General features: G+C 31.6%; 1 protein-coding gene across 1 annotated transcript; it reads left to right on the top strand.

The window, feature by feature from the left end:
* The first annotated feature begins 621 nt into the window (after positions 1-621).
* LOC125075802 (probable citrate synthase 2, mitochondrial) lies at positions 622-21,127 on the top strand. The gene is made up of 9 exons (XM_047687568.1): positions 622-773; positions 6,705-6,866; positions 7,823-8,052; positions 8,764-8,920; positions 9,540-9,739; positions 17,874-18,006; positions 19,092-19,237; positions 19,370-19,532; positions 19,775-21,127. The coding sequence occupies exons 1-9, from the start codon at positions 729-731 to the stop codon at positions 19,934-19,936; spliced, it is 1,398 nt and encodes a 465-aa protein (XP_047543524.1). The 5' UTR covers positions 622-728; the 3' UTR covers positions 19,937-21,127.
* Positions 21,128-21,995: the final 868 nt, after the last annotated feature.

Genomic DNA, 21,995 nt, shown 5'->3' with positions numbered 1-21,995 from the left:
AATGATTGACTTTGATTATAATATTTATAATATCAATTCAAATTTTTATATATACCAACGATTATAAGGCATGCGATACACATTAAAAATTGTAAAAAAATGGAATGATTAAATATATTTAATTTATTCAACATACTCTTATTGATTCTAACTTACAAAGTGTATATTTAAATATAAATTACACGTGTATGCTTAATTACACACGACAAAACTTTTTAAAGTAAAATAAAATATAATGTTACATTAACCGTTATTACTTTTCTTTATAATTAATTACTTTTTTAAATTAATTGAAATTAATTTCTGAATAATAAAAAACCTATACTTTTATATTTATTTTATTATTAAACAAAAAGTACATGAACTGTCATTTGTATAATTCTGTCATGAAGTAATGAAGGTTCTTTAAAAATAACTATAAATAATGTTAATAACGAAATATTTTAATATATGTATATTAAAGCCTTTTCTCATAAGTAAGTAATACATTGTAAGTGTGCAAAATATAGTTGCTTGAAATTTGATTTAAAAATAAAATTTGAAAGTATCGGTTAAATATAAAAGCACGCCATCTGTAGTAGCCAAGCGGCAGTAACATTTTAGCGCCACTGGTCATATAACAATTCAAGTCAGCCAACCTTTCAAAATTCAAAGTTTCCACTCGCGAATACGATCAATAGCGAGGTGTACCTTGGTTGTGTGTTGGTTAGCGCTCGGTGGGTTTTAAAATGGCTTTATTCAGGATCACATCTACAAAATTAATTGAAATACAGGTAATTTTTTGTTGACTAATAAATTTTATTGAACACATAAGAATTTATATACCTTTGTACGCAAGTTTTATACATAACCTTCTTTGCCACATTTTGAATTTGAAGTTATGTAATGTGAATAAAACTATTTTCGGATTAAGCTTGTAATTAGTTTATGTTTAAGCGATAATTTACTGCTTCATATTGTTAACGAACAGCTAATTTTTATACATCGAATTCATATTTCCCATCTTTGAATTAATACGGTAGCCGCATGCCGCCAATCATAGAAAAGAAATATATCGAAAATATTTAATGGTTCCTGTAATAAATGATAAACTCAATTAAGTATAAAAAATAATGTTTAAGCTGTGCCCTTGTTTTATATTATTATAGAAAAAAAAGTTGTTATCCCATATTTTACTATAGTTCCTAATTTCGAATTGATTATAACCGCGGTTATAATGCGAAGAGGCTAATCCAATTTTATTTAGATAGATTGTATAACAATAATAGTAATGAAATTCGGACTTGAAGTTTTTGTTTGTCGTGTATGTATTATCATTTATAAATTAGTCTCTTTCTTTAAGTAATATTGGCGCCATTTGATATATTAATTTCATGCTTACTTTATCGTTTACTAAAAATAACTAATACCTAGTACTAAAGTAACTTTTAACGTTGTACATACAATATTTAAAAGTGCAGGTCACTCTCTCCGATATTTTTTATAATGTTAATTGTATAATTTGGTATGTACGAATAGATTTTATCGTGAATAATGAATAAAATGAATAATACTTAAACAATATATGGGGCGTATGTATTTGATTTTAAAGAGGAAAGTAAAATGATACGAAGATTAATGTTACAATGTATTAATTAATCTACATCGCCGAATACTATCGATAAAAATAAAACAATTTCTGCTGGCACTTTCAATGGTCCGTAATGTCGGTCGTAACGGTATTTCGGTTGTCCTGTCGCGCGTTGCAACAGTGTTCAGTTGAGAATAAGAGAATCTTTGTTTTACCCGCAATGTTTGCATACAGGCTATCCGTTAACGAAACTAAATATTTTATATAGGTATCAGGGAATTTGTAAAGAAAACTTGTTTAAAAGTAAGAGTAAGACTGCTTTAAAATTATATTGGATTGTTATGACTTTCACCGTGTCTTTAATGTCCCCCTTCAGATAACTTCGTTTAGTTAGCTCCGAGTTTGAGCACGTGCTTACATGGTTTTAGCGTTATTTGAAAGTGTAGTAAAAAAATACGTAAAAATATAGTTGGCTCTGTTAAATATAATTTAACCTTTACGTAGGTAATGCAAAGTCGCCATTGTCGTAAAACAAAAAAGTAAAAATACTTCGAAATAAACTTATTTCGTAATTATTATGTCAAAGAATCTTGGCGCCAGTTAGCGAACGAAATCTCGTTAAGAACATGTGAGTCGTCGACTCGTTATTTCAGGGTCGTCCATAGATCTATGGCTTCATAAGGCTGTACTAATTCCAACGAAACCTTTAAAGACACTTTGTACAAGACATACTTTAGCTGGCTGCAATCTGCAATAAAGGCGAAAACACGTGAACCAATATGTTCAAAGGAATGGTTATTTCAATTGCTGCTAGCTGTATTAAACCATATTTATAAGGCAATGTGTAGTTACACTTGTATAATTATACAAATTGATTAGTTTTTTTGCATATTTGCTACTGATAAAGCATATTATCCTATACATAATATAACTCAGTATTAAATAATTCTCTACAATGCGATAATGAATTATTCTTATATAATAAAGACAAGGGTTCTTTATTATCTTTCACAAATTACATGCACGTGATAGATTGACATTGAATTCACTTACAATTTGTTATCATATTATATCTTATCATTTGGAATATTCTGGTAACGCTCGATCATATTCAATAAAGTAACGCTTTTATAGGCTCGTAGAACGTCTAAAAATAGTAAAGCACTACAAATTCAAAAGTTTCTCAGCTGATAAATTACGTAACGAATACCGACCTGGCAAAACCTACGGCGTGTCCAAAATTAATTCTCTTAATGTCATTGACATTTTGTTTTAAATACAATGAACTATGAAAATGGCTTCTTGCGATTTGACCCGTTCTGTCACAGTATTGAGTCAGTAAGATAATTTGACCATGTGGCTTCCTCGCATAAACGATACGAACACGAAGCAAATCACGCAAGTGTTTTTCACGATTATCCGCGCTCGGTTACGCAATACCGCTGAAGGTTATTCTTGTTTCAATGTCGTTCGTAATATTTTGGCGCAAAATTTGTCCGAAGCTATTATGACATCACTTGGTACGCACTATTAGGTACTGTACAGACGATAAACGTTCTGAATTGTAGTAGTAAGATTACCGTTTCTTATATTTTATTTACGTTTTATTTTAGAGCTATTAGGTTATATATGTACTATACACTACTGAAGCCGATTTTTTTATGTCTATTACTTCATATTCTGTTTACGATGGGCGGGCGGGCTTAAGCAATAGTTCTGTCCAACAGCATTTCAAAATATTTTTATACAAATAAAGTACGTGAGGTACAAAATGATTGTTTCTTAATTATACACGACATTGTTTGCATTATAGATTTATTATTTTACCCTTACATAATTAAAGTAGTCGAGGAGCTGAAAGGATTTTTAGCAGAAATAGGAAACCCTCGAGAGTGTAAATTTACTCGGATATATTTTTTTTTCAAGTCATATTAAGAAAGACCGACATTGAGTTATATTTTTTTTTAAGACAATAGAGCTAACGGCCCATCTTTGTGGAGTGAGAGAAAAAAAATAGACGAACGTTTGCACAGATAGATATGACTCTCCCTTGTACTGTGTGATCTTTATAAAGTAATATGTCATACCAACAAAAACTTGTAAAAAATTAAAAATACCAATAAGTTAAATTTTCATTGAATTTGGACTCTTAATATAAATGATATAAAAATTATTACGTATTTATGTCCAACCACGTACAATACGTAGGTCTTTTATAAATGAATATTTGCTAGTTCACATTTCGAATGTGAAGAGTGTCTTCAATATGTATATGTATGTAGATTACATAATTGTTTGTATACTCTCCAAATTCATGTTATCTTTCACTTTATACGGGAAATTTTCTTTTTTTATCAGAATAGATACGAGATGGCATTGAAAAGATATTAAGAAGACGATAGACTTGACTTAACGTAGTTTATAAACGACGGAGTAATATGTATTTATTTAGTTATTTGAATTTGTGCAAGACTTCGTAGGTGTTTATCTATTACCTCATATTTCACCGCTAAACCAAATTTAAAAGTCATCACAGCCAATAAATGTTCTGCTGGTCCTCCTCTCCTTTTGAAGAGAAAGTTTAGAGCTCTAATTTGGATTAGAGCATTCATAAAATTCGGTGGTGGTTGAACCCATAATGACCGATTAAGGTTCACGTTTGGAACGCAATTGCGCCAAATAAGCCCATTTACTAGTGCAATATTTCGGCACGAAATGAGTTAATAGACTTTAATCTACTAATATAATCTATAATAATCTAAAATAATCTATAATAATCTACTCATCTTAGATAGGCGGCGCATTGACGACACTGGGAAAACTTTATATTTCATAGAATGCTAAAATTTATACTTATCATTACCTCCCTATATTTATTCGAAAGTATCTCAATCGCTATCTATTAAAATAGTAATATATTTGACGAGAAAATATGTACAAATCAATATAAGCTAAGGTTAACAACGTAAGCATGCCGGAAAAATTTAATAAACTTCCTCGTGATTGACCTTGTTGAAGGGTTTTTTGAACGAGAACGTAGTTTCCTCGAGGAAATTTATTTTGGTGAATCGGCTTTTTACCACTTAAAGATAACGTTTCTCTATCCACCGCGTCTGCGCCATGACCTCTTTTTACTATAATGAAGGCGTTTCAAATTCCGCGATAAGTAATGTAAAAACTCATTAAATTTGCATTCAGTACAAGTACTTGAACTAAAGTTAAAAAACACGTTTTGTTTTCGACGATTTCGTTGGTTTTTGCGAAGTGTTCGTGTGTTTATTTTGAACATTAATATTCTTATAATTGGTGACTACCTAACATATAAACTCTACTTGCAACCTTAGTAGTATTATTTTTTTATCAACTCGTTAGTATCATTAGTATACGCGTGATACGTCGTCTGTCCTACTTTGAGAAATCTTGCTTACTCATTACCTTGTATAATATTTGAATTAGGTTACACATTATTCTATTATTTTACGTTGAAATAATGTTTTATCTTTTATTCAGCCTTCGAATCATTTTTTGACCTCATCGGAGCGCGTAGATGACTAATATACTGGTTTTTATCGGAATAACGCACGACCTGTTATGATTATCGAATTGAATTGTCCGGATTTTAATATCCACGTCAAACGTACTTTGTACTTTGTACATTTTTTAAATAGTTCCAGATGCTTAGTTGACTTTTATTTATCAAATCATTTGAGTAATAATATAAGACAAAAGTAACTTGAAACTATGCAGTAACTACGACTAGTAACTAAAAAGTGGGGAAAGGGTCAACGAAATACAAAAAAATAAATAGCCTATAAACCTACCACGGACGACTCCGCGTCGTATGGCAATATACTCACACAGATACGTTCAGTAGTTTTCACGTGATTGATACACAAAAATAAAACATCAATATATAAATATATATATCACTAGTTGCTGTAGAAACTGCGTTAGTTGTTATGCATAAAAAATTTCATCAAATTCGGTTCAGTAGTTTGACCGTGAAAGAGCAACAGAGTTACTATCGCATATATAATATTAGTATAGATATCATCACCAAATGATTTTTCTTTCGTCAATTTCTCTTTAAATATTAGTAGTCGTTGATATAATTCGTATCGATTAATCAAAGCAAGACAGCCGGTATAGCGTACAGTAACGTCAATAACATTAAACTCTGCCCCAGCCTGACCCGAGATCAGCATTGATTAAACATAGTCATGGGTACAGCGATTGTTTTATTGAATTGTCGTTGACATTTCATTTGACTTTCAACTAATAATGCCATCAGTGGAACTATTCTGTAAGAGCATAGTCGAAACCAATCGATGAACGTGATATTGACGATAGACGTAATGTCTGAGTGTGTAAATAATTAATTAATTATATTTTTTTAAGTATATGCAAATATAAAATAGCGTTAGTTTTTACAGAATAACACTTCTGATATCTCTAGCTAATTTTTGATCACGCTTCCCTTTTAAGTAAAATTTTCCATTATACTTAATGTTCGTTGGTTTTTTTTTTCTTTATTTGGCTGTCTGTTATTTGATATATACATTTTTATTATACATCTCACTTTTACCATAAAATGTAGTTTAAATATTGACTAAAGGATGATAAGTCAAAAAAGTCTTCTTTCAAATATGGAATCATCTATTATATAAAATCTATTTTTTTTTATGTAAGGGGTAATGTGCGAAACAAATGATCCACTTTTAGTATTCTATATCTATGAGTGCTATGGAATACTAATTATATCGATAACATATTATTTTCCTTGCTAATAAAAATGTACCCAAGGGAAGCCGGGACAGCGCTAGTGTTAGAAAAAGAGATTTAAATGTTTATAATTTATAAGCTGTATATGTTACGCAATATCAATACTTTGATTAAACTTGTATTTCTTAAGTATTGAGTATGCGTCATAGTTAGGAAAAACCCTGTGTGGTTAGTACTAACTTTCTATTGAAAAAAAGTCCCCCGAGAATAAATTATTTTGCTTCTTGCCATTCATGTGTACTAAATAGGTATTTCGCGTACAGAGTTTTACCTATAAATTAATATTTTTTAAAGATTAATTCAACTTAATTTAATCTGAGTAATAAATTACAAGAATTATTTTTGTTTATAGAAAGTATGTCCAACGGCATCGATTCTGCTGCGAAATTTGAGCGCAGAGCAGACCAACCTCAAGAACATACTCCAAGAGAAAATTCCCAAGGAGCAGGAAAAGATCCGTGAATTCCGTAAGAAACATGGAGCCACCAAAGTTGGAGAAGTCACAGTTGACATGGTGAGTCATTTACTTAGTCGTCCGTCTGGCAACTAGCCAGTCGACTGGTATATGTTGAGGTCCTGGGTTCAAATTCAGCGTTGAGCTACTAAAAGGTAATTAAGTTGTCAAGTTATTCTCAATGAAGTTTCGTAGTTGGGAAGTCCCGTGCCTATTGAATTGCGATCCCTTTGGAGTGTGACAGTGACAACTATAATTTTTCTCCAGTTGGTATAAGTACTTGTTATTTGTCGCCATGTCCGAAGTTTAATCATGAAGGTGTCACAAGATTTATTTCGTAAAAATTCATAAGTTTCGTTCGAAGTCACTGCAGTATAGAAAGTGTAATAATAGACATAGATCAGTTTATTAATAAAAATCCCTTTTTGTAGGGTAATATATATATTTTTTTACTACTCGCATGCGACTTCGTGCGCGTTTGAATTTAACAAAATAGTTATTGTTGTTGCCTAAGTTACTCCTTATTATATAAACTGTCTGCCAGTGAAAGTCCCGCCAAAATCGGTCCAGCCGTTAGAGAGATTAGCCGGAACAAACAGACAGACAGTTAGGCAAAATTTGAAAAAAAATATTATTTCGGTATATGTACCGTATATACATACATAAATATATATATTTAGTAAAAAGCGGTTATTTTAATATAACAAACAGACACTCCAATTTTATTGTATGTATAGATAAATTAACTCGTAATTCGCTGATACCGTGCTACCTATGTTATTTAGAGACAATGTCATTGTAGAATTGTCGTGCAATTGTATGACCTTTAAGCGTCCCAATTACATAATTATGTATAAGGAAAATTATTTAACGAAGAAAAACAGTTTTTATCCGTCTGAGCTCTTCTGTTACGTGTTTTGATATTATTGACCCTATTTTAGTGACAATTGAGTTTATATTATAATTGAAAATTGTTTCGAATTTTAGTAATAAAACCAAATAATCTTATTATTTAGATGTACGGTGGTATGCGCGGCATCAAAGGATTAGTATGGGAGACGTCAGTGTTGGATCCCGAAGAGGGTATTCGATTCCGTGGTCTCTCGATCCCCGAATGCCAGCAACAACTGCCCAAGGCTAAAGGGGGAGAGGAACCTCTTCCCGAAGGTCTTTTCTGGCTCCTTGTGACCGGTGAGATACCCACCGAAGCGCAAGTCAAAGCTTTATCCAAAGAATGGGCACAGAGGTATGTAAATAATAATTTAAGTATATTTTTATGTTGGTAGGTATGGAAGGGGCAAATATAACAACAATTTATATGTACATAATAACTAAGACCACATAAACTATAACGTAGAGCTTATTCGCTTCCAGTACTCCTATAACAGTACTCTGACGCACATCCCGTGCGTCAGAGTACTGTTTGGAAATTTATGTATAGTGCAGAAAAAACTCATCCAAATTAATAAAATACTAAATATTCAATAAAAGAATACATATTTTTCATCATAACTGATAAAATAATTAATTTAAAGAGTTTGAAAAACAGGCTATGCAAACTTCGGTTACATTAAATGATTTTGTTTTAAAAATCTACTTCACCCGTTCTTGGCTTGTAAGAGAACACAGTTTACGAATGGGATGCTCACCAAGAACATTCCAGTGTTATGTGTAATGTAACTATGAAATATATTTATATAAAATTTACAAGGTATAAGACAAAAAAAGTCAAGGTACCACCGATTTTCTAGTCATTCTACCGCAAAAATGAAATTCAAAGTTTTACTCATTCTTGGATTTTAATAGTCAGTTAACTAGTGTATACGTATCCACTGATGTGTCCTTGTACTAGGGACCTCATTTTATTTAAACATTTACCGTTTTTAAAGCAAAATATATGATATATGGTATATGTTTGATTCTGCTGAGTTTTCACGTGAAATGTGTCTGTGTCCAGGGCTGAACTCCCCGCTCACGTTGTGACGATGCTGAACAACATGCCCAGCAAATTGCACCCGATGTCCCAGTTCTCAGCGGCTGTGACGGCACTCAATAGCGAGTCTAAGTTCGCACAGGCCTATTCCGAGGGTGTACACAAGTCCAAATACTGGGAGGTCAGTTTTAAATTAATGTCAAATACATACGTTGACGCAATTATTCTTCTAATTATTATTTTCTGCGTAATGTAATTCAATGATTTTTGTCATAAAAAGTTAAACATTTTACACACAATTATACAATTTCAAAAATAAGTTATTTAATACCTGTTGGCCATGAAAGTGACCATGAAACTTGTTATAGGAAGTTCATTCAAATAAGACTGTTTTAAAAACGAATCGTAACTTATTTTTTTTTTTGACTTTGTATATTTATATGAAACAGTTTGCAAGTTATTGTTACTTTTTAGGATTTATTGTGAAAAATTGTAAGAGTATAACGACATAAAAATTCTACGGTCAAGTGTAATGCAAAAAATTGTTAATTTAAATGAAGGATTATTTTAGTTATGAATAAATATGAACAAAAACATTACCCATTAAGCATTTCACCTTAGATATTCGAACTTATTAAAAGAGATCAAATGTACCACTGTGTACAGTCGGCGGCATCATTACTCAGTCATTATGCTAATTTTCTATTAATTTAAATATAATTATATAGATACCATAATGAAAACGATTCCAAGTAATGTAACCTCGAAAATGTTAAATAATGATTAATTTTGTTTCGTAGTACGTATATGAGGACTCGATGAACCTGATTGCCAAGCTGCCAGTGATTGCTGCCACGATCTACAGGAATACATACCGTGATGGCAAGGGTATCGGAGCAATTGACGACAACAAGGATTGGTCTGCCAATTACTGCACCATGCTCGGTTTCGACGACCCCCAGTTCACCGAGCTGATGAGATTGTACCTCACCATCCACAGGTAATTAAAGCAAATTATCGTCAACCTTCAGTTAGTCTTATCACAGTGCAGGAGTAAAGGGTATGGTGATGACAAGTCTGGGACTGTTGTATTGTTTCTCCGATAATTTAATATTTAAAGCCTCGAAGTTATTCAATTTTTAATCATCGTTCGTTCACTTTAATATATTTCTATTTATTTCATTATTTTTAATAACGCATCGAATCCAAGTTAGTTTGTAGTCAGTATTTAGTATATTTCTTGGTACTCAAGAATATTTTAACCACAAGAATAGTAAAGCAAAATAAACTAATTTGATACTGAATTGATACGATATCATTGGTCGGTGTGTAATAATCTATGGTATTCACTGTGGTTTCGCGGAAAAATTATGTTTTTAATGTCAGCGAAGACTATATATGAACTTTGGAAGTAAAAATTAAAGTAGAAAAATGGAAAAGTGCTCTGTTATATCTAAAGATATCTGACATGCATCGCTGACGTCTAGATTAACCTTCAAGTCTAGAGTGAATAAGAATCTTCTAGGCAAGCGTATTAATGTATCGAAATTAATAATTTAGACGAAACTGATATTTCGATAAGATCGTTTCGACATTAATTGTCGAATATACTTTGACTGATATACTTGAATAAGTTACGCGCCATCTCCTTTAGTAGAGAGGCTATAGCCAATAATGTTTAATTTATATTTTATCGATTTATAAATATTTTAATTGAAGTACTTTGTGCTGCCTACTTTTCTCCTTCGAATATTATGCTTTAATTTCCAAGATTTTAAACGTTCTAATGAACGTTTAAAATCTTCGTTTAAAATCACGCCACTCAATCATATACGTTTAAGGTTAAATAATTAACTGTCGTTGTAATAAGGTCATAAAATTATGATAATAACTGTCTGTCTGTCCATGGGCTGCACATACATGTATAGAAGAAATTATTGTATCTATATATTAATCTATATTAATATATATTAATATAGATACAATAATTTCTTCTATACATGTATGTGCAGCCCATGGACAGACAGACAGTTATTATCATAATTTTATGACCTTATTACAACGACAGTTAATTATTTAACCTTAAACGTATATGATTGAGTGGCGTGCTCACAAGATATCTTAGTGTGCGTGATACGATTGTCAGATTAAAAACACCAAATTACATAGTTTATATTATTTAAGTATATTTTTTTATATTATAATTGTTATTATTTAAATTAGTTTTATGTTTTAAAAATCTTTTGAACTATTAGTCCAAGTTAAATTCATACGAAGTTTTTAGTGAAACATTTAGGGCGATAATAGGGGAGGGGGGGCATTATCGCACAAAAAATTATTTTCTAAAATCCTTTCTTAGCAGATAATGACGTTATAAAATAAAATTATATATTTCAAATTTCATCCTTCTAGGCTCTGTAGTTTTACTTGCACGATTTTATTATAGATTTAAAAGTCTGCTAGTGTCAATTTATCGCAAATCGATTAACATGTAAGTGTTTTTCGATAATGGTACCAATTGAAATATCGCTTGCTCATTCTCATGTACGCGACTAAAAAGGGATAGCAAGTAATTTATTACATGATTTAATAATATTGTTTGCCTTTATAATTTATTATTTAAGGTAAAGGTTGTGGCAAATAACAAATAAAACAACAGTTTATTGTAATCAAACCAATCATAGTTTAGCAAAAGTCGATTTTGAATTTGTGTCGTTTGTATTGCAAAATGGGTCGTAAGTGTTGATATAATATTGAGTGTTCCGGTTCCACTTACTTTGTTTATCGAATATTGCTCGACGTGTTTCGGTATGACTAGGGGGTTCCATTTCTGACTTTTAATAAATTAAAAAAGTATTATGTAAATTGAAAACTACTTAACGGATTTTATATATTTTTACGATGGGACCTCCTGTTTATAGAATTATCGCGTGTTTTTCCGTTTTCGTTGAAGTAATAAATAAGGACAATATTAAATGTAACAACTTCAGCGCGCTGCTATCTCAATTTGTTTTATGGATATTTTCCTTTAATTTAGTGCTTCGTATTTGTCGCGTTAGACGTTTAAAGATAGGTGAGTGACGTCACCGAGCCTCGAGCTGTAGATAATGATTGTAATGAAACGTTTGTTCGTGCTTTGCGTGTTCTCAGTTAATTTAATTCAAAACGATACAAGTACGAGTATCACAGTTTTTAGGATTCTGTTTACAACTTACCTTAAAAACACCAAAATTTTAAAGGATTGTAAAGAGAGTTGAGACGAATCGAACGAAGAAAGACCTAATATTGCCTTTGAATTATACAGCTTTGTATTTATACGAAAAATATTCATAAATTAAAATATATCTTATAGTATACTCCGTACGAAAGTATGTATATTACGTTAACTGAATTATGTACTATGAAACAGATTATAAGGTTCAATTGAAATACAATACAATATCCAATACTATATGTATATTTAATTCCAGTTCGTTGTTTAGGTATACATTTTTTTTTGATATAACATTTACACAAGTGAAATAGAAGAATGTAATATTGCTACGAATAACTCAATAATGTCTTAACATTAAATATATTTCACAACAATATGGCGACTTTTTCCCACCATAAAATTATGTTAACGTGTTAACCTAATTCATTGATAATAGTTGTATTTGCTTGTATAGTAAATACTTTCGGTAAGATAAGTAATTATTATACAAATTCGTAAAACTTTACTCTAATACTCTGTGACGTGCTTAAAAACTCGAATTGGAATGTGTCCTTATATAAAACGGCGTAGCGACAGCTGAGCATTAATTGAGTAAATTTTTGTAATTTATTTATAAATATTTCCAAAGACATACAATACGTATGAATCAGTAACTAATTGCATGCTGATTATGTAATATGCGATCTATAGTTATAATTATTATGCATCTTTGTAAGTTTATCGTTCGCTATGCATTAAGAATAAATTAAAAACATGAATTGCTATACATACACGATTCATCTAAACTGGTGACGAATGTTACAATTATATATACGACTGAAAAATACTGATCCGGTTATAACCGGTAATTTGAAAGTTAATAAAAATATAATGCCCTGCGAAAATAATATCATTTATACCGTGAAATATTATTTATTGGTTGTTGCTAATGTGTGTACTGGTTTTTCCATAACGTGTCGCTCGTTGCATGCTGTGTGTAATTTCCCTGCTGTATGCGAATTGCTATGCTCATTATTTCCTCAGCCTTTTATGCATAAATTCTCTGCAATTTTTAACGTCTTACGTTTCCTAGCCGTCATCTGTCTTAATAAAAAAATCGTCACGGCTTCCATCTGTTTTTACGCTTGTGTGCGTGTGTTCATATAGAAAAAAACATTTGCAAATGTGTGATACGGTTAGGATTTTACGATGCATTTTATTGTGCAATAAATGATATATATTTTGTTACACAATTGATTACAGCATAAAAGTGAAAGTTTTATGAATATTCATTTTTAAATATAGAATTTATAGTACATTATTTTGTTTATCGCAAAAAGTATAACCTACACTCAATAAATTTTGCCAGCGTGATATATTCAACAGTTTTCTAACACGAGGGGTGATATTGCACTTATAAAGACATCGTCTGTCCGTATTGTAGGTTCTTTGATTGTCCATTGATGTTAAATTGAATTGTTCGCACAATTTTGTCGCTTTGCTTTGCGATATTGCAAGTGATATGACCTCGAGACATCTTTGAAACGATATTACTTTATAATTTTAACAATGAATTAAATTGTAACTAAAATTTTCTTTATGTCGTGAGTGGGGTTTGTAGTATGAGTTTGTTTGTATATTACTAAGTTAATAATATTTAATAATTAGTAATTTAATAAAAGTAAATAATATTTTATGTCAGCTAGGCTATAATAACATATAATCTTATCACGATGCGAGATCATTCAATTTTTTTAATCAGTTCTCAATATAGTTTATCAGCTTTGCTGATATATATTTTTTAATTTACACCAGATGGATAGTAAACGGGCCATCTGATGGTAAGTGGTGAGTACCACCCATAGACATTGACACTAAGAAATAATAACCACCCTTTACATCGTTAACCATCGAACATTCCACTAGTGTTCTATGGTGAGTTTCATATGTTATTAAAGATGCTCTAAATCACTAACTAGTATACAACAAAGTCAATTCCCGCTGTCGGTCTGTCCCTGTGTATGCTTAGATCTTTAAAACTATGCAACGGATTTTGATGCGAATGTTCCACCAACCTTGAGCACTAAAATGTTACCTTTCCTGTACCCGTAGTAATATTGACCCCATCCTTTGAACTGTAACCCATAATACTAATAGCTGTTTGTCGTTTATCACTAAGTAATAATTCTCATTATTTTATATTTTACAAAATGTATACGTAACGAATTATATAACTATGTAATCTTAAACATAACAAAGTATCTTAAAGTCGTTTCAGTAATTTATGTATTATAAATAGTTTTAAAAAAAAAAGAGAAACAATGATATCTTTGTATAGCGATTCATTGTTTGAGCTGGATATCAAATTGTGTACGGCGTAACACGAGACACGTGTCCGACGACACCATTAACCGCATTACGATATTTTAACGTTAAATAATACCTTAACCGTCCGCGTAATTTGTGTAATTTTCAATGATAATAATCTGAAAATCGTTTTCATCACGACAATAGCTTGATTAAATAGATAGTACGTACGGTATGAGAATCGTTTTAGATATTATGTTGAACGACTGTTCATTTTATTGCGTAGATAAAACGAATATGATATCTATTAATATTCTGAATTTGGATTTTTTCCCAGTATTTGTCGGTTATATATTATTTACATGAGATAAAAAGTTGGCAGGTTCAAACTCCGGTAAGCACCGATGAGTTTTCATGTGCTTTCTTGCACTACGATGAAGGAAAATTAAGAACTCTGCCAAATTCTCTCTTCAAAACAATAGCAGTTCTATGCCCAGCAGTAGGATATTTAAATTTATAAAAAAATATTTTATTTATAAAAAGTAAAAGTTAGTTTTTAGTTTTATTTAAATTTATATTATAATAGTTACAACTTATAAATACATGCAGTAAGCATTATACTAGACATACCGTTAAATTTAGTGACAAAAACTGATAACTCGGTAAATTATCGTGTTCTTACATAGTATCAGAATAATGTATTTTTAAATTTCTTTAAATATAGGTAGATGGACTTGCAAATAAGCCACCTTTTAGTAAGTGATCACCTCGTAGACATTGGAGCTGTAAGAACTTTTACATATTTCTTACATCGCCTAAACCTTGTACCTGTAGTTACACTGGCTCACTCACCCTTTAAACATTATTTATGATCAGTGGGTGGGTATCTACCAATACGAGCTTGCCGTTCTCTCATTACGAGATCGACTTTAAGTTTCGTCCCAACTACAGACCCACAGGATTGGTTGACGTATTTAGTCACCGCTCCGCTGATTACGCTCGTAGCGTAAAGTTTAGTACTATTAGTGTAAATTCTAATTGCTTCTTATTACTAAATAAATTTAAATTGGCCCATAGATACAAGATTATGTAGTTCTACCATATATATACTGTAGCTTTAAAATACAAATATAGATTAAAGTATAGATGAAGTTTATCTTTTTTGTTGAGAAATAGATATAGGCATACACGTTATCGCTCACGCGCATACAATACTGATAATATGTGCACTGTGGTCTACTAGCTAATGGTCGCTGTAATCTTATATAACATAAATTGATTTTTGCATATTTTTCTCACATTCACTCGACATTATATCCAAACGATGATTGTGACAATTAGTATCGATACATAATCAAGATAACTTTTGGGGGTTATTCTAGTATATTCCTAAAACTACTTACGACGATGCTCACGACGAGGCCCAGGTTTCAAACCCGGGATCTATACAACAAAGAGTTATTCGATATTTCCGTCGACTCAGTACCGGCCCAGAGCCCAAAAATTGACAATATTTACACTCCCGTGCCTCGGGAAGCATGTAAAAGTGATAGTTTTGCACCTCTCTGAATTCCTTTCGGTCAGATTGTGTGCACCTGTGGTTGCGCACACATTCTTGTGCGTCTTTATATCCTACCCAATTAGCTCGTATACATTTAGAATATCAGTTGTGATCGTAATCAGTTCAGAAATGAGTATAAAGATGATATAAATAGTAATTCAGTTAAACTTGTATTTTTATCGTATAGATTATATCGTGTAGATTGTTTATTAAACCGACTATAAAATAAAGGATATGGAGATATACACATGTATATGTCCAAGATGATCTATTTTGATGGATTAAGACATTTTCTTCCAGTTAAAGTCGATAAAGTGACAAGTGGCCGATAACAATTAATCCATGATACGTCTACTTGAGAATACGAATCTAGGAATACGTGATAAACTGTCGAGCGAACTGATAATACACGATTGAAATAACATTGTAATAATTCAGACATTTTTATAAATACAAATACAATTGTTTTATGACATTAGCGCTAAAAGTCGGTTGGAAATCCAATTGAAAATAAAATATTATTGTATAGTATGTATTGTCGTACATGACCATTAATGTTTGTAGTGGTTTACCGGAAATGATAATACTTGATTGTGTCAATTGGATGAATTCGAAGGATGGAAAATTCAAATCGAAATATCAAAATACTTCTTTACTAAGTAGTCATTTATTGACACATTACGAAAAAATTAATCCTATATATATATACCCCATAGTAAGTCGTCTCGTGCCTGTACCAAAACAATTGGTGAGATTAATGCCCTTTACGAGGGAAACATACTCATTCAATAATTTACCAAGTAGTGTGATAGAAGTTGAAATATCGTTGGACGTCCTGCTTCGTCCTTTGAGTCGCTGCTACCTCGGTACCAGTGGCGTAGCTATCGTAGGGTCAGGTGGTGCAGTGCACCAGGGCCCCGGAGCTCAGGGGGCCCTCTAACCTAAGCTTTGAATAGAGATGACATAAGGATTTAGCCTACTAATGTTCGTCTCAATGTATCCTGTATCCTATTTTTATTCCTATCTATAATTTTGAAGCGCAATATAAGTTAAAGAGGGGGTGAGGGCCCGTTTCTTTTTCTATGCACCGGGGCCCTTGTCCACCTAGATACGCCACTGCTCGGTACCTTTCTAAATTAACGAGTTGCGTAAAGTAAATTAAAAAAAATATCCTTTTCCAAATAGGACTAATATATCTGACGTTGAAATACAACAAATTTTTCAGATTTGTTACGAATATTAATCGTAAAATAATAATTAATGTATATTGTCATTGAGTAAAGTTTAATTTGGGAACCAGTAATAGATTAATATTTATAGCCTATTCCAATCGAAGTAGGAATAAAGATAATACAAACCTCAAATTTACCGTATTTCATGCGATTTGGTTTATATTGTTCACTACTAAAAGATTACGATTAATATATATTTCTTTATAATAAAATACTATTACACTTGACTACTTATATCCAATTTAATTTTACTTTTAAAATTCCGATAACAGTTTCGTCGACGTTCGCCATTTTTTTGCAAATCCATAGTGAATATCGTAGATTAAGTCTCTCGATATCAATTTGCTGTCAAATGTTGTTTATTTGGCTTTTGGTTGGAATAGAGTGTAGAGTAAAACTCGCTGACTATAAATTATTATTTACATTTTATTATTAACACGAATATTCTATATGACACCTTTGAAGTTCATTGCAATGAACATATTTATTTTTAATGAATGTAAAACTTAATCAACTACTGAGTATCTTCTCGGAGATTATACTTAACAAACCGGTAGTAACTATATTTAATCTCGTACAATGACTAATCAAAAGTTCCCTTATATACCTAACTACTTGGAGAACCTATAATTTGAAGTTCATATGTTAGTACTAAATACATTTAAGAGAGAGAGAGAGAGATATATTGCTGATGATACGATTTCTTCACGCTCATAAAAAACCAAGAATAAACATCATCATAAAATTGAAAATATAATTATTATAGGAACCGTATATAATAAATATGTATTTTAATGTTTGTTACATTTAATATGTATTATAAACTAATTTATTTTTGCAGTGACCACGAAGGAGGCAACGTGTCCGCGCATACTACTCACTTGGTGGGTTCCGCTCTCAGCGACCCCTACCTGTCCTTCGCAGCTGGACTGAACGGTCTTGCTGGACCTCTTCACGGACTCGCCAATCAAGAGGTAATCAAACTATGCAATCATTATGAAATCTATCAACTTGCGTTCGGTCGTCTTGACACCAACCCTCAGGAATTATTTTGCTAGAGGGTAGTTTTTCTGCCATTGTATCGTCGGTTATTAACTCTCTTTGCTTAGAAAAAGCTTATTGATTTCATCTTGTTTGTGGTTATTTGATGCCAGCTAAAGATGGTATAAGTGATTTAGACAAGATGCTTCACAGGGGCCTACCTTAAGATTAGTTTAACTGTGATAACTATAACCATCTAAGTGCCCCCCTCCACCCATAGACATTGGCACCCTATGAAATATTAATAATTCCTTATATATCCAATGCGCCACTAACGTTGCGAAGATGTTATGTTCCTCGTGCCTTGCTTATTACAATTGCTCACTAAAACTGGAACAGAATATTGCCGTTCGGCGGTAAAATATACGATTAATGGGTGGTACCTTCCTAGGCGGACTAAACCACAGATTATATATTCGATTATGAACAAAAACAATAATATACAATAATACAGTTGTGTAATTATAATAATTGAAATACGAATTTTACAACATTTTAATGCTAAGCTCATAATAATAATCATTAAAAATACCTAAACGTTTTGGTAACTCAGTTGGTTAAGAAACTAAAATAAATCAATAAATAAAATACTATATGACCACAAAACAAAGGACGATTAAGTAGTACACTTTATGTTGCCATTGTTTGAAGAGATCAACAAACAGAGCAGTAAGTGTTTGTTTAGTCGCATGTACACATTACTAAGAATAATCGGTAACAAGTGCACTCGAATCAAAACTATACTGTAACATCTATATATACATATTGTAAAAATATTATTTCGTAATATAAGTAGTGAGGTATATTATATAGTTTAGGTATATATGGACCATTTTAAATGCGAGTGAATTGCTATAGCTGGACAAACTCAATTATAATTATGTTTAATAAAGTAGTTGTTATGTTTATTCAATTAATGATATTTTAAAATAGTTGTAAAATGAGTAAATTTTAATTTTTGACTGTCTTAGAATTTGTAGTTACAATAAACAATAACTTAAACTTATTTGTTTTAAAGGTGTTGGTCTGGTTGGAGAAACTCCGTAAGCAGGTGGGAGACAACTTCACAGAAGAAGGCCTTAAGGAATTCATCTGGAAGACTCTCAAGTCTGGCCAAGTTGTGCCCGGTTACGGTCATGCTGTGCTTAGAAAGACTGACCCAAGGTAAACTTATAGAAACATTATATTAAAAAAAGATTTGTTTAGTAGTATAAACGATAATATCATAATACCCTTATAATAAAATCATAAAATATAAAAAGATTTTATTAACGATTTTCATTTTGATACTTCTAGGTACACTTGCCAACGTGAGTTTGCTTTGAAGCACTTGCCCAACGACCCACTCTTCAAGTTGGTAGCTGCCGTGTACAAGGTTGTCCCACCAATCCTAACTGAGCTCGGCAAGGTCAAGAACCCCTGGCCCAATGTAGACTCTCACTCTGGTGTGCTATTACAGGTAAATAAAACTATAATATTGTTTATTGGATACATGGTCTGGTACTAATGACAAATGTGTTTCTAAATATTATAAACTTTTGACTTATTATTATTACATATAGAATGCATAAATAACAACAGTTAATTCCTTATTATTCCACTATATTCAAGGTCAAAATTGTACAAAAGTTATTGTAATCATTTATTAGTTTGAAATGAATATGCAAGTATGTTTTTACTTATATCTGTGTGTTTTCACAGTATTACGGACTGAAGGAAATGAACTACTACACCGTTATGTTCGGCGTGTCCCGTGCTCTCGGCGTGCTCGCTCAACTGATCTGGTCCCGCGCTCTAGGCTTACCCATCGAACGCCCCAAGTCCCTCAGCACCGAACTCCTTATTAAGCAGATCGGCAAGTAACCCCCCACACCACCCACTAGGCGATTCACTGCCATCTGACATGTTGCAATGCAGGAAACAATATAGTCAGATCGCCTACGTATCAGTACTCCACGTAGTGGCCATGTAGTGATAGTTTTGTCACTATTGCCCGGTTTCTTTACACACCTTGATTCACACACAACACCAATAGTCAATTTGTATATGGGAGGTATTTTTCAAAATTTTAACTTAAATTAAAATATTGTTTAGCGGTAAGTGTAAGTGAATGTTTTGATAGTGTTATTTTCTTTTTTAATTTATATAATTGTTGATGCATTATACAATATCTTACAATTATCTCGGTGTACTTATATCTGTGATTGTTTTGTATTTTGTATGCGGTATTTTGTATACATATATTTAGATTTAAAAAAATTTAATCTATTATATTGAAAGTAAAATTGACTGGTGGTGTGATTCAACTCCGGGCTTCATAGCTGCTCTAGATTAGCGAGATGTTTCGTTGTTGGGTTCATTAAATAAATGTAGGGTTTTTCATAGCAAATGTGATAGTATGCTGTGCATACTGTTGTTTTAGAAAATGAATACGACGAACAGAACGATATTCACGTCTTTATACTAGATTGAAGTGATGTTACTCACTCAGTATTGTATTGTTGTCATTGTATTTAGATTCAATAGGTTCTGTTAATCGTAGTAAGACATTTATGAGGTATTAGTAAGTGCGTAGTTTTCACTTTAAGAAAACTCGATTCATACTTCTCACCTATAAACATCTTACCGTTTTATTTATTTATTCTTCATCTTATAACATTTTCGTAGTTGTACTGTAATTTAAAATCAAGTTACCAAAGTATTGTTGGTATTCATTTTGTGGATACGGAGGAACAATTTGATTGAACAGTTATGTATAAATGTATCGATTTATAATGATTTTATTGTAAACTAATAGTGTGATATTATATTGATGGAATTCATTCGCACAGCTCTGTCATGTAATTAGTGATGTTACATCAGACGATCATTGTTTCTTTGTTCATGGATATTTATTCGATCACCTTAGTTGTATGGTTGTGTGTGTGGTTCGGTGCGCTGAGCGCGTACAATATTATATCGAGAAACTATGTCGTGTAATGTTCTATCTACGAATATCATGGCGACGATATGGTAAATTGACAATACTAAAATAAATTGGTACGGTGTAGTTACTGTCCGTGTTTTTTATTGCTCGTGCAGTCACGGCGAACGCTTTACATTGCGATATGTATGTCATAATAAAAGTAATTATTGCAATCTGTGAAGTGACTCGCTCGCGTGCTGCACTTGTCCATTACTTCTATTCTTATAATTTTTTTCCCCGATAAGATCACATTAATTAATGACAGTTCAGATTAAATAATGATTTATTGAACAATTAAATTGTCCATTAATATTAATTTTGTAATTCAAATATTCTTGATCTTTTGTTATAAATTATATATTTATAATTAACCGATTTCATATCAAACAGATTTAAGAAGAAATGGAGATGTCGTTGAAAAGGAACGTAACATTTAGAAAATCCAGCATCTATTGTTTATATTATTTAGTTTCTTTAAAGTTAAATTGTACTACATTACAACTTTGACAATTTAAAAAAATATTACGAAAATGTGTACTTTTTTTTGAAGTAGGAAATAAGATTTTTTTGTATATAACACATTATAAAAGTAGTAGCTTCGGAATCGTTATTGGATTTAAGGATGAATCCTTATACAGTTCAACCTACATTAAATTTCTACAATAACTTAGAATCAAATTTTTGTTCAATCTAAGAAATGGTGGAATTTGGTTATTTTATTCAAAAAAAGTGATTTAGTTTTAGAAATCTTGTTTTAAAATAAAAAGTCATGTATTATTCAGAACCATAATCAAATCAATAACATAAAAAGAAAATATAATTAATGTAAACTAGGTGATTATAGCAATCTGTAAATTAATAAGAAAATCCACCTACGATAACTGTTTATTATAATACTTAGAAGAAAGCACCAATGTTGCCGCCGTGACAACTTATCTGCTCCGCGCTGTGAACTGC

Source organism: Vanessa atalanta, chromosome Z (genome assembly GCF_905147765.1).
Source record: "Vanessa atalanta chromosome Z, ilVanAtal1.2, whole genome shotgun sequence".
In the NCBI taxonomy this organism is placed as follows: domain Eukaryota; kingdom Metazoa; phylum Arthropoda; class Insecta; order Lepidoptera; family Nymphalidae; genus Vanessa; species Vanessa atalanta.
This window is presented reverse-complemented; position numbering and strand designations above follow the sequence as displayed.

Excerpts from the sequence above, each read along its gene's own strand:
- LOC125075802 (XM_047687568.1), top strand. The coding sequence starts at position 729 with ATGGCTTTATTCAGGATCACATCTACAAAATTAATTGAAATACAG. Across the intron at positions 6,867-7,822 it reads GAGAAGTCACAGTTGACATG|ATGTACGGTGGTATGCGCGG; the intron begins GTGAGTCATTTA and ends CTTATTATTTAG. Across the intron at positions 8,053-8,763 it reads TCCAAAGAATGGGCACAGAG|GGCTGAACTCCCCGCTCACG; the intron begins GTATGTAAATAA and ends GTCTGTGTCCAG.